A 16,726-nucleotide genomic window follows, 5' to 3' on the forward strand; every position below is an offset into this window, starting at 1 on the left:
GTTCATATGGTTGAATTTAGATGTTTATTTGTTAATGATTGAAGTATATAATGTGTTATTATATACGAATTTGTTGTGGGATTGTGTAGATTTTGTTAATGAAAGAATAAATGTGGAAATGCTAATTAGGAAAAACGCAGGATTGAGTACGTTCGTATCGTGACGTGTGATGAATTGACAGATAAGACCATGGTTGTTCCATGGCAAAGTGTGAAATGTAGGTATGGTATCATCCATACTGAGTTGTGAAATGTAGGTATGGTATTATCCATACTGAGCTGTGAAATATAGGTATGGTATTATCAAATCCATACTGAGTTAACAAATGTAGGTATGGCATTTCCCATACCGAGTTGAAAAATGTAGGTATGGTATTTCAATGAGGAAAACCATACTGAGTTGTGAATCGTGGCATTGAGCAACGACGTACTCAATTTCGTAAGTCGTTTCCTAATTTGATTATAAGAAATAAAAGAGAAGTGATCCAAATGAAAGAGATTGAGTAGTTGTTACTGTTGAGCTCAACTATGTGAATTATTATAACAATGGTTGTGAATCGCAGGAAACTTTAGTAAATGTTTTGGTATTGTTTGGAAATATTATGTTTGGTAAGCATTTCTTTTAAACTTATGAACTTATTAAGCTTCAATAAGCTTACTTGTGTGTGTTTGATATTTTTATGTAAATTGAATTGAAGTGAAGTTGGTAAATCGAATCAACACAACAAAGCACACTATCCAGATCAATTCCGGTAGCTTTTGTTTTATGTTTGAAGACTTATATGGCATGTATAGAGTTTAAATGAAATGAAGTAAAGATGTCAACATTTTGTACTAAAATAGTTTTTTGTTAGCAGCAGTAGTTTGACTTTGAAAATTCACCATAAATTATGAAAATCTCATTAGAGGTTGAATAAAATATGAAATTAAATCTTATTGAACCTAGTTTCACATAAAAGAAACGGTGTAAGAAAAAGGCTTTCATATCAGGAGATATTTGAATTTTTGTGAGACAAGGTCAGAGTGATTTTGAACTCCTCTGTTCTGATTTGTAAAAATCATTAAAAATTGTAAAAAAATATTTAGGAGTCATACTATATTTTTATGGATTAATTATTGAGTCTATTTTTAAGAGAAACAAACAACTTGGTTATTTGAATTCTGTACATGGAGAAATTTGGTTCGTAGTGCACAGGGGTCAGACCAGCCGAACCCTGAAACAGGGGAGAATTCAACTAATAAACTGTACTAATTGGCCCAACCAAAAATTCTAGAAAAAAATTATTAAATAGATATATGAGTCTAGATTTGGGGGAAATTTACGGATTTGGATTTCGGGTTTTGTAACTCGAGATATGATTTTTTTTTTGCGTCTATAACGTAGTTGGACAGCTTGTCTGGAAAGTGTGATATAAATTGTTTGAATTTGTTTAAGTGCTCAAATAAGTTTAGTAATGCCTCGTGCTCGACTCCGGCGACGGTCTCGGGTAAAGGGGGCGTCACATTTATTGGTATCAAAGCTTTGGTTTAGTCGATTCTCGGAACAAATTTGATGTGTAAAGTGTTTAAAAATACATGCCATATAAATCTGTGATAGTGTGATGTGAATGATCTGATCTAATTACTAATTTTTGTTATAGATTGTAAAGATGTCTGATAGACTCGATAGCGCTAGTCAGGAAGAGGAAGTTAATAGTAGAATACAGACTTCTGAGCAGGGAACAAGTGGTAATGTGTGGATTTCTTTGATGAGAGAGGAAGAACTTAAAAATATGATTTACGGATTAATGAATCAGTGGTATCATGAAACAATACAAGGAAGAAGTCAGGCACAACAACCTCCTCCTCCCCCTACTGTACCACTAGTTACAACCCCGGTTGCTCCTCCTTTAACAAATGAATCTAGCAAAAGAACACCAATTGAAAAACTCAGAAAGTTTGGAGCTGAAGAATTTCGAGGGAGATCGGACGATGATCCGGTTAAAGCAAAATATTGGTTAAAGAGTTTAGAGAGAGTTTTTAAACAGATGATGTGTTCTCCGGAGGACTATTTGAGATGTGCAGTGTCGCTATTGAAAGAAGAAGCGTATAATTGGTGGGAAACCATTGAGGCAGTGGTACCTGCAGATAAACTTACCTGGGAATTCTTCCAAAACGAATTTAAGAAGAAGTATGTGGGAAAGAGATATTTAGATAAGAAGAAGAGAGAATTTCTTGATCTTCGACAAGGGAATAAAACAGTGGCCGAATATGAAAGAGAATTTGTGTATCTCAGTAGATATGCTCGGGATGTTGTACCGACAGAGGAAGAAATGTGCATTAGATTTGAAGAAGGGCTTAATGATGAAATCAGAATGATGATTGGAGGTACAGAGATTCGAGGATTTGTGGTTCTGTCTGATCGAGCTCAAAAGATGGAAGAAGTGTATAACAAAAAGATGCAAAGAGAAAAAAGAGGTAAAGAGGTATATAAAAGAAGTTTCTCTAAACCAACTTCGACTTTTTCGGCCAAAAAATTCAGAGATGATTCTAGTCGACCTGTTACAATTCCGGAACGATCGAATAAAAGTAAAACGACTCAACAAGATGTCGGAGTAACTAAGAAACCAGCAGATAGTGTTAGTAGTGTGCAAAATATTCCGAGACTTAGATGTAAAAATTGTGGTAGATTTCATATTGGTGAGTGTTGGGGAAGAGCCGGAGCTTGCTATAAATGTGGTGGAACTGATCATTTTATTCGGGACTGTCCTCAATTATTAAAAGAAGATAGAGAACAAGGGGAGAAGCAAGCAAATACTCCTCAGAAAGGTAAACGTTCGGGTCAAAGTAGTGCTGCTGGGACTGTTCATTCTGGAACAAGAGATACTGGAGCTCGATCAGAGACAAGAGTACCTGCACGTACATATGCTATCCGGGCAAGGGAAGAAGCTTCTGCTCCAGATGTGATAGCTGGTAATTTCTATCTTTTTGATGATTCTGTGTATGCTTTAATTGATCCTGAATCTACACATTCATATATTTGCACTGCATTAGTGTCAGAAAAGAAAATGACTGTTGAGTCCACTGACCTTGAATTGCAAGTCACTAATCCACTAGGGCAAAGTGTGTTGGTTAATTTAATATGTCGGAATTGCCCACTGAAAATACAAGGCTGTGAATTCTCTGCTGATTTAATGTTGTTACCTTTCCGAGAATTTGATGTTATTCTTGGAATGGATTGGTTGATTGAACATGATGCCATAGTGAATTGTAGAGAAAAACAGATTGATTTAAAATGTCAGACAGGGGAAATAGTTTCAGTTGAGTTTGGGGATAAAAAGAATGATGTCAGAATTATTTTAGCCTTTACAGCTCGAAAATTGATTCGGAAAGGTAATGAAGCATTTTTAGCTTATATTCTTGATACTCGGGGTTCTGAATTGAAGATGGAACAATTGTCAGTTGTTAATGAGTTTACTGACGTGTTTCCTGAAGAATTACCTAGTTTACCCCCAGATTGTGAGGTTGAATTCACAATTGATGTAATTTCGGGTATAACTCCGATATCAATAACACCGTATAGAATGACACCAGCTGAGTTAAAAGAGTTGAAGACACAGTTGCAAGAGTTATTGGATAAAGGGTTCATCAGACCGAGTACATCACCTTGAGGCGCACCTGTCTTATTTGTGAAAAAGAAAGATGGTTCGTTGCGATTGTGTATTGATTACAGACAGTTGAACAAGGTAACAATTAAAAATAAATATCCATTACCTCGTATCGATGATTTGTTTGATCAACTAAAAGGTGCTGCAGTGTTCTCAAAAATAGACCTTAGATCTGGGTATTATCAGCTGAAGGTTAAAGAGTGTGATGTGCCAAAGACTGCTTTTCGAACTCGGTATAGGCACTACGAATTTTTGGTAATGCCTTTTGGTTTAACGAATGCCCCTGCTGCATTTATGGATTTAATGAATCAAATTTTTCAGTCTTATTTGGATAGATTTGTGGTGGTATTTATTGATGACATATTGGTCTATTCAAAGACAGAATCTGGACATGCACAGCACTTGAGAATTGTACTACAAACTTTGAGAGAAAAACAGTTATATGCGAAATTTAGTAAATGTGAGTTTTGGCTTCATGAGGTTGGATTTCTGGGTCATATTATATCAGCTGAAGGAATTCGTGTGGATCCAAGTAAAGTTTCGGCAGTGGTGAATTGGAAAACACTGAAGAATATAACTGAAGTGCGAAGTTTTCTGGGATTAGCAGGATACTATCGTCGTTTTGTAAATAATTTTTCCATGATTGCTTCACCTATGACTCATTTATTACAGAAGAATGTTGAGTTTGTGTGGTCTGATGAAAGTCAGCAGAGCTTTGATCAGTTAAAGAAAATGTTAACAGAAGCTCCAGTCTTGACTCAACCAGAATCAGGTATACCGTATGTTGTATACAGTGATGCATCTTTAAGTGGTTTGGGTTGTGTGTTAATGCAGTCGGGAAAGGTGGTGGCTTATGCTTCACGGCAATTAAAACCACATGAAAAGAATTACCCTACACATGATCTTGAGTTAGCTGCAATTGTTTTTGCTTTAAAAATTTGGAGACACTATTTATATGGTGAGAAGTGTTATATGTATACAGATCACAAAAGTTTGAAATACTTAATGACTCAGAAGGAACTGAACTTAAGACAGAGACGGTGGTTAGAGTTGCTGAAAGACTATGATTTGGTTATTGACTATCATCCAGGGAAAGCTAATGTAGTTGCTGATGCACTGAGTCGAAAGTCATCTTTGTTTGCACTTCGGGCAATGAATGCTCATTTGGCTCTTAATGAAGAAGGTGTTGTATTAGTAGAATTGAAGGTAAAACCAATGTTTCTTCAACAAATCCAGAAGCTGCAGAATGAAGATCCAAAATTGGTGCTGAAACGGCAAATGGTTCGGGATAATTTAGATTCAGAATTTAGTATTGATGATGAAGGTATATTGCGCTATCATAATAGGATTTGTGTTCCAAATAATTCTGATTTAAAGAATGATATTCTTTCTGAAGCACATAATAGTATGTATTCTATTCATCCGGGTAGTACAAAAATGTATGGTGATCTGAAAAAGACATATTGGTGGCCTGGTATGAAAAGAGAAATTTCAGAATTTATTGCAAAATGTTTGATTTGCCAGCAAGTTAAAGCAGATCATCAAGTGCCAACGGGTTTATTACAACCCATTATGATTCCTGAATGGAAGTGGGAGCATATTTCAATGGATTTTGTGTCAGGATTGCCTGTGACTCCAAGAAAGAAAGATTCGATATGGGTGATTGTTGATAGATTGACAAAGTCAGCACACTTTATTCCAGTCAGAACAGATTTTTCACTTAAGAAGTTAGCAGAATTGTATGTGTCAGAGATTGTGAGACTACATGGAGTTCCAATATCTATCATATCAGACCGGGATCCGAGGTTTACTTCAAGATTTTGGAATAAATTGCAAGAAGCTTTAGGCACCAGATTGAATTTTAGTATAGCATTTCATCCTCAAATAGATGGACAGTCAGAACGAGTGATTCAAATTTTAGAAGATATGTTAAGATGTTGTATACTCGAGTTTGGTGACAGTTGGGAAAGGTATTTACCGTTGGCTGAGTTTTCTTACAACAATAGCTATCAGTCTAGTATAAAAATGGCACCATTTGAGGCTCTTTATGGTAGAAAATGCAAGACTCCATTGTGTTAGTCTGAATTGAGTGAATCAAAAATAGTTGGGGTTGATTTGATTCGAGAAACTGAAAAGAAAGTCTGGATTATTTGAGATAGTCTAAAAGCTGCTTCAGATCGTCAGAAGTCATATGCGGATTTAAAACGAAGAGACATAGAATATGCAGTGGGTGATCGAGTATTTTTAAAAGTTTCACCATGGAAAAGGGTGTTACGATTTGGTAAAAAGGGAAAATTAAGTCCGAGATTCATAGGGCCATATGAAATTGTGGAAAGGGTTGGTCTGTGGCTTATCGTTTGGCTTTACCTCTGGAACTTGAGAAGATTCACAATGTGTTTCATGTGTCTATGCTAAGGCGGTATAGGTCAGATCCTTCACACATAATTCCCCATACTGAAATTTTGCTTCAACCAGATATGACTTATTCAGAAGAACCAGTGAAGATTTTGGCTCGTGAAGTTAAAGAATTGCGAGATAAAAGAGTACCATTGGTTAAAGTATTATGGCATCGACATGGTATGGAGGAGGCAATCTGGGAAACAGAGGAGTCAATGAGATCACAGTATCCAAATCTATTTTCAGGTAACAAATTTCGAGGATGAAATTTTTAAAGGAGGGGAGAGTTGTAACGGCCTAATTTTCAGTGGTGTCGGAAATGGTGATTTGAGATTACTAAATTCGACAAATAAGATTGAACAAGATAGTAATTTAATATTTATGAGTCAAGTAAGAATTTAGAAGAATTTGTGAAATGGTGAAATTAGTGAATTAAAAGAATTTATTAGGTCAAACGGGTCAAAAACAAGGTATCGAGACCTAAAAATTGAAAATCAAGCTATAAATATTTTTATAAATATTTATGGAGTGTCATTGAGTTATTATTAAAGTTTCGTTAGAAAATTTTAACGTTTGGATGGCTAATTAATTAAAAAGGACTAAATTGAAAATAGCGCAAAATTTGTTAAATTGTGAGTAAATAGCTTAAGTATTTAAAAAGATGGATTTAAAGAGCAATTAGATCCAAAGGTTAATGGCTGGACGGTTTGGGTATGAAATAAGCAAGAAAACAATGTGAACAAGGGGCAAAATTGGAAATAGCATAAAAGTTAATAGTTAAATAATGATGTAATTCAAAAATCTAGACATTTCTTCATATTTTCTCAGCCAAAACACCATAGAAGGTATGGAGAAAGCTGGTTTTTCATATTTTTACATCATGTGAGTTTAATTCCTGCTTTTTCTTGATAATTTTTATGTTTTTATGACTTTTACAATTAGGTCCACTTATAGAATTCATTAGTTTTTGATTTTATGGGTGAAATTGGAAGTTACCCTGGATGGATAAGGGAATTTTATGATGAATTATTATGAAATTTAAGTTCTAATTTCATATTAAGGTGGTTTTATTAAGTGATTTTGATAGGAAATGATAGTTAGGACCTAATTGTGAAAAAGTTGTGAATTGAAGGTTGCTGTTGAAATTAAGAATATAAAAGGTTTTGAAATAGTTTATAATGATAAAATAAAGTGTTAATTGAGAAAAATTAGTTCAATTGATAGGTGAATTGAGCAGGGACTAAATTGTGAAAACTATAAATTTTAGGGTAAAAGTGCAATTTTAAAATTTGAACAGCATAAATTGTGAAGTGAAATAGAAATCAAATAAATGCTAATAAGTAGAAATATTTTATATTATAGATCAAGAATCCAAAGAAGAACGAGGAAAAGAAAAAGTTGCGGAATAGTCCCTAAATTTCAATATCTTCTACAAATTAGCCGGGTAAGTTCATATGGTTGAATTTAGATGTTTATTTGTGAATGATTGAAGTATATAATGTGTTATTATATACGAATTTGTTGTGGGATTGTGTAGATTTTGTTAATGAAAGAATAAATGTGGAAATGCAAATTAGGAAAAACGCAGGATTGAGTATGTTCGTATCGTGATGTGTGATGAATTGACGGATAAGACCATGGTTGTTCCATGGCAAAGTGTGAAATGTAGGTATGGTATCATCCATACTGAGTTGTGAAATGTAGGTATGGTATTATCCATACTGAGCTGTGAAATGTAGGTATGGTATTATCAAATCCATACTGAGTTAACAAATGTAGGTATGGCATTTCCCATACCGAGTTGAAAAATGTAGGTATGGTATTTCAATGAGGAAAACCATACTGAGTTGTGAATCGTGGCATTGAGCAACGACGTACTCAATTTCGTAAATCATTTCCTAATTTGATTATAAGAAATAAAAGAGAAGTGATCCAAATGAAAGAGATTGAGTAGTTGTTACTGTTGAGCTCAACTATGTGAATTATTATAACAATGGTTGTGAATCGCAGGAAACTTTAGTAAATGTGTTGGTATTGTTTGGAAATGTTATGTTTGGTAAGCATTTCTTTTAAACTTATGAACTTACTAAGCTTCAATAAGCTTACTTGTGTGTGTTTGATATTTTTATGTAGATTGAATTGAAGTGAAGTTGGTAGCTCGGATCAACACAACAAAGCATGCTATCCAAATCAATTCCGGTAGCTTTTGTTTTATGTTTGAAGATTTATATGGCATGTATAGAGTTTAAATGAAATGAAGTAAAGATGTCAACATTTTGTACTAAAACAGTTTTTGGTTAGTAGCAGTAGTTTGACTTTGAAAATTCACCATAAATTATGAAAATCTCATTAGAGGTTTAATAAAATATGAAATTAAATATTATTGAATCTAGTTTCACATAGAAGAAACGGTGTAAGCAAAAGGCTTTCATATCAGGAGATAATTGAATTTTGTGAGACAAGGTCAGAGTGATTTTGAACTCCCCTATTCTGATTTGTAAAAATCATTAAAAATTGTAAAAAAAATATTTAGGAGTCATACTATATATTTATGGATTCCTTATTAAGTCTATTTTTAAGAGAAACAAACGGCTTGGTTATTTGAATTCTGTACATGGAGAAATTTGGTTCGTAGTGCACAGGGGTCAGAGCAGCCGAACCCTGAAATAGGGGAGACTTCAACTAATAAACTGTACTAATTGGCCCAACCAAAAATTCTAGAAAACAGTTAGTAATTAGATATATGAGCCTAGATTCGGGGAAAATTTACGGATTTGTATTTCGAGTTTTGTAACTCGAGATATGATTTTTTTTGCGTCTGTAGCGCAGTTGGATAGCTTGTCTGGAAAGTGTGATACAAATTGTTTGAATTTGTTTAAGTGCTCAAATAAGTTTAGTAATGCCTCGTGCTCGACTCCGGCGATGGTCTCGGGTAAAGGGGGCGTTACAGATATGGGTTATGGGTGTTACACTTCTTTCCCATTCTTTATCATAATCATCAAACCAGTTTTCAAAGTTTACAAAGCATGAATAACTTCATGTTTCACTAAATCTCATCTTAGCTATAGGTCGGTGTTCTTTCCAGTCGGGAATCATGAGATACATATTAGTGCTAAAAGTATTTCCAATCGGTATGCACATTTTTCCTAAGTATCGAGATTGACAACTCATCCCTTAAAGTTAACTTAATTTCAAGTCAAAAAGTGTACGTTGGGTTGGAGTCATGTTTGCTGACAGTTGGAGAAATGAGTCAGCCGTGTTGTATTTAGATCTTCGGGAAAAAATAAAGGAGGAAGTGATCGGGTTTAAATGACTCACGCGGTAGATGCCATTAATTCGAGTTGGGTTTTTCGAAACGCAAAGCTGTCGGAATTTAAATCGGGAAAACATGTATCTTGGTTAGATAATCGGTAAAGGTTGGTTTGTAGGTCATACCGGGACCAGCTATGAGAGGAAGGATTGGTGGTTAGGATGTTCTTAACTACTATAACCATCTTATTGTTTGGAGGAGAAGATTAATTTTCAAGGATCGATTTATAACATCCCGAATTAGGGTCTAGTCGGAACAGTGGTTTTGAGGCCACAAATTCGAAATACAAATAATTATTTTATGATTATTTGATGGTCCATGATATGATTGCATGTTGTTGTGAAATTTTCATGAAGAAATTTTATGCGTAAAGTGTCAAATTTGAACTTAGGGACTAAATTGAATAAGTTGCAAAATATGTGTTCTAAAAGCTTCAAGCATAAAATTGCATTAGATTATTAATTAGAGTTCTTTAAGTAGCAATTTGACCAAGTTTTAAAATTTTGGACAAAAATAGGCATGAATAGAAAATTTGAAAGAAAGACTTAAAGGGCATTTTAGTCATTTGGTTAATAAAAGAATAAAATGGGAAAATAAGTCAAAATTTGGTGTTCATCTTTCTCTTTCTGTGCTGAAAATTTGCATGCTCTCCATAGCTAGGGTTTTCAATTTTTCAAGCTTGATTGTAAGTGCTCTCAAGCCCTGTTTTTTATATTCTTTACATTTTTGAGATTCTTGAACCATGATCTATCCATTTCTAACCATATTTTAAAGTAGGGTTCATGTACGAAATTTGACCCATGTGTGACATGTTTGTATTTTGATATTTAATGGAACAATATGAAAGTCTATGTGTGATGAACATCTTTTACTAAGTGATTTTTAGTGAAAACACCTAAAAAAGACTTATTTGTAAAAGATGTAGAAATGAGTAGTAGAAATGTTATTTAATGAGAAATGTAGGCTGATATGAGTTAGAATATGAATCGGCTAAGCTTGGGTGACCAAGGAAGTGCATGCATTTCATTTTACGAGCCTAGGGATTAAAGTGTAAATAGTAAAAAGTTAAGGGTAAAAAAGTAATTTACCAAAGTATGAGTTATGGGTCAATTCAAACAATGTGTGTATTGAACAAGCTAAATTTGGCATTATAGATTAAGAAAAACGTGATTCGAGTCTTGATTGGGGGAAAAATAAGGTTTACGAGGATTAGGCTCGTTTCTATCATTTTGTACCAAGGTAAGTTCATATGCAAATTATGCAATATATGCCATACTTTTAATGCTTAAATATTGCATGTATGGTAAGTACATATATAATTAATGTGATGTTGTATCATGTGTTTAATGCTTAAATTTTATTATGAATTATGCTTTGATTATTTCATGAGTATGCAATTGGTGTTATGGATATGGAAATCGACATTATGAGCAAGTTCGGTGGAAATGTTGTATCGAAGAATCCCGTTTGAACTTTAGGAATAGTTTAGGTTACAAGTGACATGTCACTAGGGATTATGCGATCTGAGCTCATGAGTTATGTGACACATGTTATGGGGTTTCGGGTGCTGGTCTTGTATGTTCTACCGGTGGCTGGGTAGTCCAGCATGTGTTGCGGATACCTGACAACTTGTGTGAGTAGCCCGTGTAGCTACATCCTAAACGAAAGCTCGAGTGAACAGACCCGTGAGTAGCTCGAAAGCGAGCAACATGTGATATGTGATATGAGGTAGTGATGGCTACATATGGGGCACTTAGGTGCGAGATTCCGATGTATCTTATGGTATTCCAAGTGTTCAATAGGTAGTCCAAAAAGAAGTTTAATGGGTGATCTTAATAAATACGTCAAAGACGAGAAAATAAGTTATTATGTGCAAGTAGGCATAGGTATGTACATCGAACTCATGAGAATACAATGGGATATGAAGAACTTGTAGCAAGAATATATATAAGTATGAAGAATAAATTTAAGTGATTTGATAATAAAATGCAAGATTATGTTCATTATGTTAAATGTATGATTATTGCTTGTTTTAAATTGCATTTTATTTGCATGAGAGCTTACTAAACTTTAAAGCTTACCCCCTTTCCTTTCCCTTTTCTTATAGTGTCGCCAAGCTAGCTCGGGGATCGGAAGACGTCGGAGTTTTCGATCACACTATCAATTGGAAAATTGGGTATAGTTAGTCTCAACATTTTGAGTGTGGCATGTATAGGGACTTGGTCTTTTTGTTATATGTCATATTGGTTTAGCCAAGTATGTTGGCTTACGGTAGTATTTGATTCATTTTGTATATGACCATATGATATGGTTCATATTAATTATTTGGGTTGTAACCTTAATTATTTATGCATGCATGTAATGTGTTATGCTTGATGTGGTTGCTTGTGGATGATACGTGAGATGAATGACATATGTGCTTAATGAATGAATTGTGGCTAATAAGTAGACAAAAGCTATGGTATAATTGAGTAAATTGAAAGTAGGTTTATCATGATGAATAAATATGAAATTGGTATGCAATGTCATATGAAAGCATGATGGTTTGGATAGGTGATATGTTGACATTACAAAGTCATGGATTAATCATGTTTATGAGTATTTGAGTGACTAAATATACTATGTTGTCTGCCATAAAAAATGTATGAGTGAGTGAGCATTTAAGGGTGACAAATGGGTTGGAAAATAGCCTCAAAGTTGTCCACACAGGTAGACACACTGGCGTGTGTTTAGGCCTTGTGTGACACATAGTCTACCCCATGGGCGTGTGATTCTATCGTGTGTCCCCTGCACCCTAATTAGGTGAAACAGAATGCTCAGTAGTAAACACACGGGCATAGACACTACCATATGTCTCAGCCTTGTAGAGGACACGGCCTTAGAACATGGGCATGTGCCCAGGCCGTGTGAAGTCTACACTTAATTTTGGAATTTAATTCGCCACACGGCTTAAGCACAGGGGCTTGTGACTTGGCCGTGTGATCTTATTTTGGTGATGACGTCATAGTCAGAGAGCTACACGGGCTGAGGACACGGGCATGTCCCAAGCTACACGGGTGTGTGTGGCCACACGGCCTACCCACACGGGTGTGTGACTCTCCAAAATAGGAAAATTTTCTAATTTTTTCCAAAGTTTTCTAAAGTCCTCGGTTTAGTCCCGAACCACACCCGGTATATGTTTTAGGCTTTGTAGACCCATATAATGGACAATTTGCATATGTATGAATGAATTTAATTTGAACAAAATTTTGTGGACTGGTTTTGTACGTTTGCTTATGTTTAAGTCCGGTAATGCCTCGTATCCTATCTCGGCGTCGGACACGGGTAAGGGGTGTTACACGATTCTTAATCTGAAATTTACCGAGTCTAGGGCTAAGGCTTATTATCTTTGATTACAAAATCCGAATTTAATTTCCAATTTAATTTCTAATTTATTTAATCATTTATTTATGTTGTTTCAATTATTTAGTTTCTAAACATTTTCAGAACCCCTAGATTTATTTGTTAATTTTTTTGCAGGTCTGTTTGGAGTCATGGGCACGACCTTTGTCACGACCTTCGACACGACAAACGTTCTGTCCACAAGATAAACACAGAAGTTGATTATAACATCCAATCCCTGTGGACTTAACCCTACTACCACTCTTTACTACTATTTAGAGTTATTTTGTAAGAATTATTTTTAATGATTTCGACGCCCATCATATAGGTTTTTTTAGGTTCCTTATTCGTATGGTATTCGTATTATTTTTATAGATTCATATGTTTGGGTAATATTTTTATACGATTTAAAATAATTATTGAATCAATTTGAATTTGAATGTAATTTTATTGGAAGTTAATTATTTAATGGCTCACAATCCAATTTTCATGATTAAAATGTTACAGTATATTAGTAACAATTTTTTTTAATTTAGTAATATTTTTAGAACTTCAAAAATTAATTAAATAATTATTATTTATTAAAATTTAATTTAAAATAGTAACCAAATAAATTATAAAAAAAATTGTAAATCCCTAGTGGGAGCGGAGAGTTAAAATTAAAATTATATAAAAGAAGGAATTGAAGCATATATAAAAACACTATGTTCTAAGTTAATTCTTTGAGTTTTAAAATGAGTCCCACTTTTAGAATTATGTTTTTTTAATAAAATAATGCCGGTGGCTTTATTCCACAGAAAAAACAAGTACACCAAACAAAACTAGAAACACAACCACTAAATTAATGTTCCCGTTCCAAGGGACTCCACCGACACGAATCCCTCAAGCCAACAATGTAAAAGACAATGAAGAGACGTTTGAGGCTAGTCAAAAACGGGATAACAAATATCAACAAGAGCCCTCAACTCGAAACTGTAAAAGCCGAACCTCAAGGTGGACCAAAGAGTCGTCTGTCAACAGCAACAATAGTAGTAGCCAACAACCGAGCTTCCTCTACCCAGAACCCATCTTCCAGCCGCAATATGCCTTCCTGAGCCACCGCATGTGCAAACCGATTGCTAGATCTTTCAAGGAAAGCAAATCGACACTCCAGAAATGCCCGAGAGAGTCCCTTCGCTTCCCAAATTAAGGCGCTAATTTCAGAGAAATCATTAGACTCAGTTTGCAACTTCTGAACAACTGCCCATGTGTCACTTTCCAACACAACAAACCGGAACCCCAGGACGACAACAAATCGTAGCCCGTGAAGAACTAAAGCTTTTGCGGCAAAGACCGAAGAGACAACTAAGGTAACCTGACTGCATGCCCCCATAATCATTCTGGATGCGTCCCTTAAAAAAATTCCTGAGCACACTTTCCGCTGTTGAAGGGAAAAACAAGCATCAACATTTACTTTTACAAATGTTGCCGGAGGAGGATTCCATCAGACCAACTTGCTTGGGAATAATTGACCCACATTGGACGCAAGCACATCAAGCTCAGAGCAATACCCGTGAACAAAGCTAACCACATCTCGTACCCCCTGAATAACTCCTTCATGATATAATGTATTCCTAGCATACCACAACGCCCAAAGAATCACTGCAATTTCTAACCTTTTACGCACACGGTGACGATCAAACATCCAAGAGAGCCAGTCTTTAAAGCTCATTCGCACATCATTACAGGGGCATCCATAGCGAAAAGCCAACCAAACATTCCTAGCAAAAGCACAGTGGCGCAGGACATGGCTCACATCCTCATTGGCTACATGACAACGAGGACAGTAGGTATCATTCGCAATTCTCTTATTGTGAAGACATAATTTTGTAGGCACAAACTGATTAATGAATTTCCACAAAGCAATTCTAATTTTCGAGGGGTACAAAAGCCCCCAAACCTACTGATAAAGCCATGTATCCGTTGGAGATACACTAGCAGGGCCCAAGAGCATTTGGTCCCCACTGCTGACACTTTATACACTAAAATAAAATACAAAACATAACTAAAATATAATAAAAGTACTTGTATTCAATCTCATTTAGTGCAAAAACTAGTTTAATTTATTACACTGAATTATAACAGATCAGTAGCCTTGGATTCGTCTCTCTGTACGAGATTATTTGCAACCTGAAATAAGAAATAACTTATGTGAGGACTTAGTAAATCTCTATTACCTATTTCATTACATCTTAGCTTACTAAACACTTTGTGTATTATTTGGACTATTTCCTTAATTGGCGGGTACTTTACTCTACCATTCCTTATGGTACATTTCATACGTAATCAACTAAGACTTCTTTAAGAGCGTACTACATGCATCACTCATTAAATCCACATCCTCTTATCTATATCGCGTCCTTACTCTTTTCATGTTTGACACATATTTCATTCTGGCCCCTTTTTCCTTACTAACCTTTATCCCTTTTCATTAATATAGAGTCCGCTTCATCCTTAACATTCAGAACCTTTTTAATACCATACCATTACTTTTCCTTCAGAGAGTCATTTACTTTGATTTCGCCATAAAGATTTCTTTTAGCAGATGACCACGAAGGCGTGCTCCTTCTTTCAGATAACCATATAATTCCCTTTATTTCCATAGATGATCATAAAGGTGTCATTGTAACTATAGATAGCCATGAATGTGTCCACATAAGTTTAGGTTGCCACAAAGGCGCTTACTCACGTTAGATAGTCACAAGGGCATCCAAACACATACATAAGATTGCCATAAAGGCGTCTATACAGATAGATAGCCACAAAGGTATCCTCATATAACAGGCTTTGCCACAAAGGTGCATTGAACATAATCAGCCACAAGGACTCTCATATATAGAATCAGCTACAAAGGCTCTCATAAAACAGAATCAACCATAAATGCTCACATATAACATATTTTGCCACAAAGGCTCACGTAAAACAGAGAATAGCAACAGAGGCTTCCACTTATCAGAGAACAACTAAAAAAGCTTCAACATTTCAGTAAACGATATTATTGACGATATGGATTTGCCCATCATCACCTAGTACTCGCCTAACAGTTCTTTATCATTTTCCCCACATGACGCCATAGTTTCAAACTAGGTCTTACAATATGTGGTGTTGATATCCCCATATAATGCAATAGCCACCATGAATAGGCCTTACTAGGGGTGAGCGTTCGATCGAATTGAATCGAATCGAATGAAAAAATTTCGAGTTAATCGAGTTGACGAATCATATTTTATCATCCTAATTTGATTTGAAATTTTCTCGAATCGAGTCGAGTGAGATGAAATTCGATTCGAATCGAATCGAATCGAATATATTTGTTCAAGTTAAATTTTAAAAAATAATTTTGGATCCTTGTAACCCTGTCACTAATTGTAACAAAATTTGTCCACCTTAATCAAATTTTTTTATTAACTTTTATCACCTCATAATTTATTTATTAAACTTTTATATACGGGTTAGCTTCTTTGCTTGCTTAGTTGTTTCAATTATCTTCAGATTCTTGTCACTATATATTTTGTAATTAAAAAATATATTAAATGTAAAAATGTGATTTTTTAATAAAAGTTATTTTAAAGATAAAATGTGAAATTGATACCAATATAAAATTTTAACATGAATATTTAATGCTTAATTAATAATTCAATTTTAATATAAATATTCAATATGACTAAACAATTCAATAATATAAATAATATAAAACGTGAAATTTAATTTGATAATATAAATAATAGATATAAATAAAATTATTACTATTTATGTTTAGTGATTTTTTTGGATAACTTTAATTTTTTATTTGAGAGTAAAGGGTGAGAAGTAAAAGTTTAAGGGGAAAATAAAAATTTTTGGGAATTAAAAGTTTAAGGAAAAGTAAATAAGGGGAGTAAAATTTTGAAGGGGAAATATTAAAAAAAATTGGGTGAGGGGTGATGGGTTTGGGTAGATGGGAGGTAGGATGA

General features: G+C 34.6%; 1 protein-coding gene across 1 annotated transcript; it reads left to right on the top strand.

Annotated features, from left to right (window-relative positions):
* Positions 1–1,648: 1,648 nt before the first annotated feature.
* On the top strand, positions 1,649–4,713 carry LOC107895583 (uncharacterized). The gene is made up of 4 exons (XM_016820842.1): positions 1,649–2,979; positions 3,253–3,635; positions 4,155–4,509; positions 4,629–4,713. Exons 1-4 carry the CDS (start codon positions 1,649–1,651, stop codon positions 4,711–4,713), a joined length of 2,154 nt encoding a protein of 717 aa, XP_016676331.1.
* Positions 4,714–16,726: the final 12,013 nt, after the last annotated feature.

Source organism: Gossypium hirsutum, chromosome A03 (assembly GCF_007990345.1).
Source record: "Gossypium hirsutum isolate 1008001.06 chromosome A03, Gossypium_hirsutum_v2.1, whole genome shotgun sequence".
NCBI classification, from domain to species: Eukaryota; Viridiplantae; Streptophyta; class Magnoliopsida; order Malvales; family Malvaceae; genus Gossypium; species Gossypium hirsutum.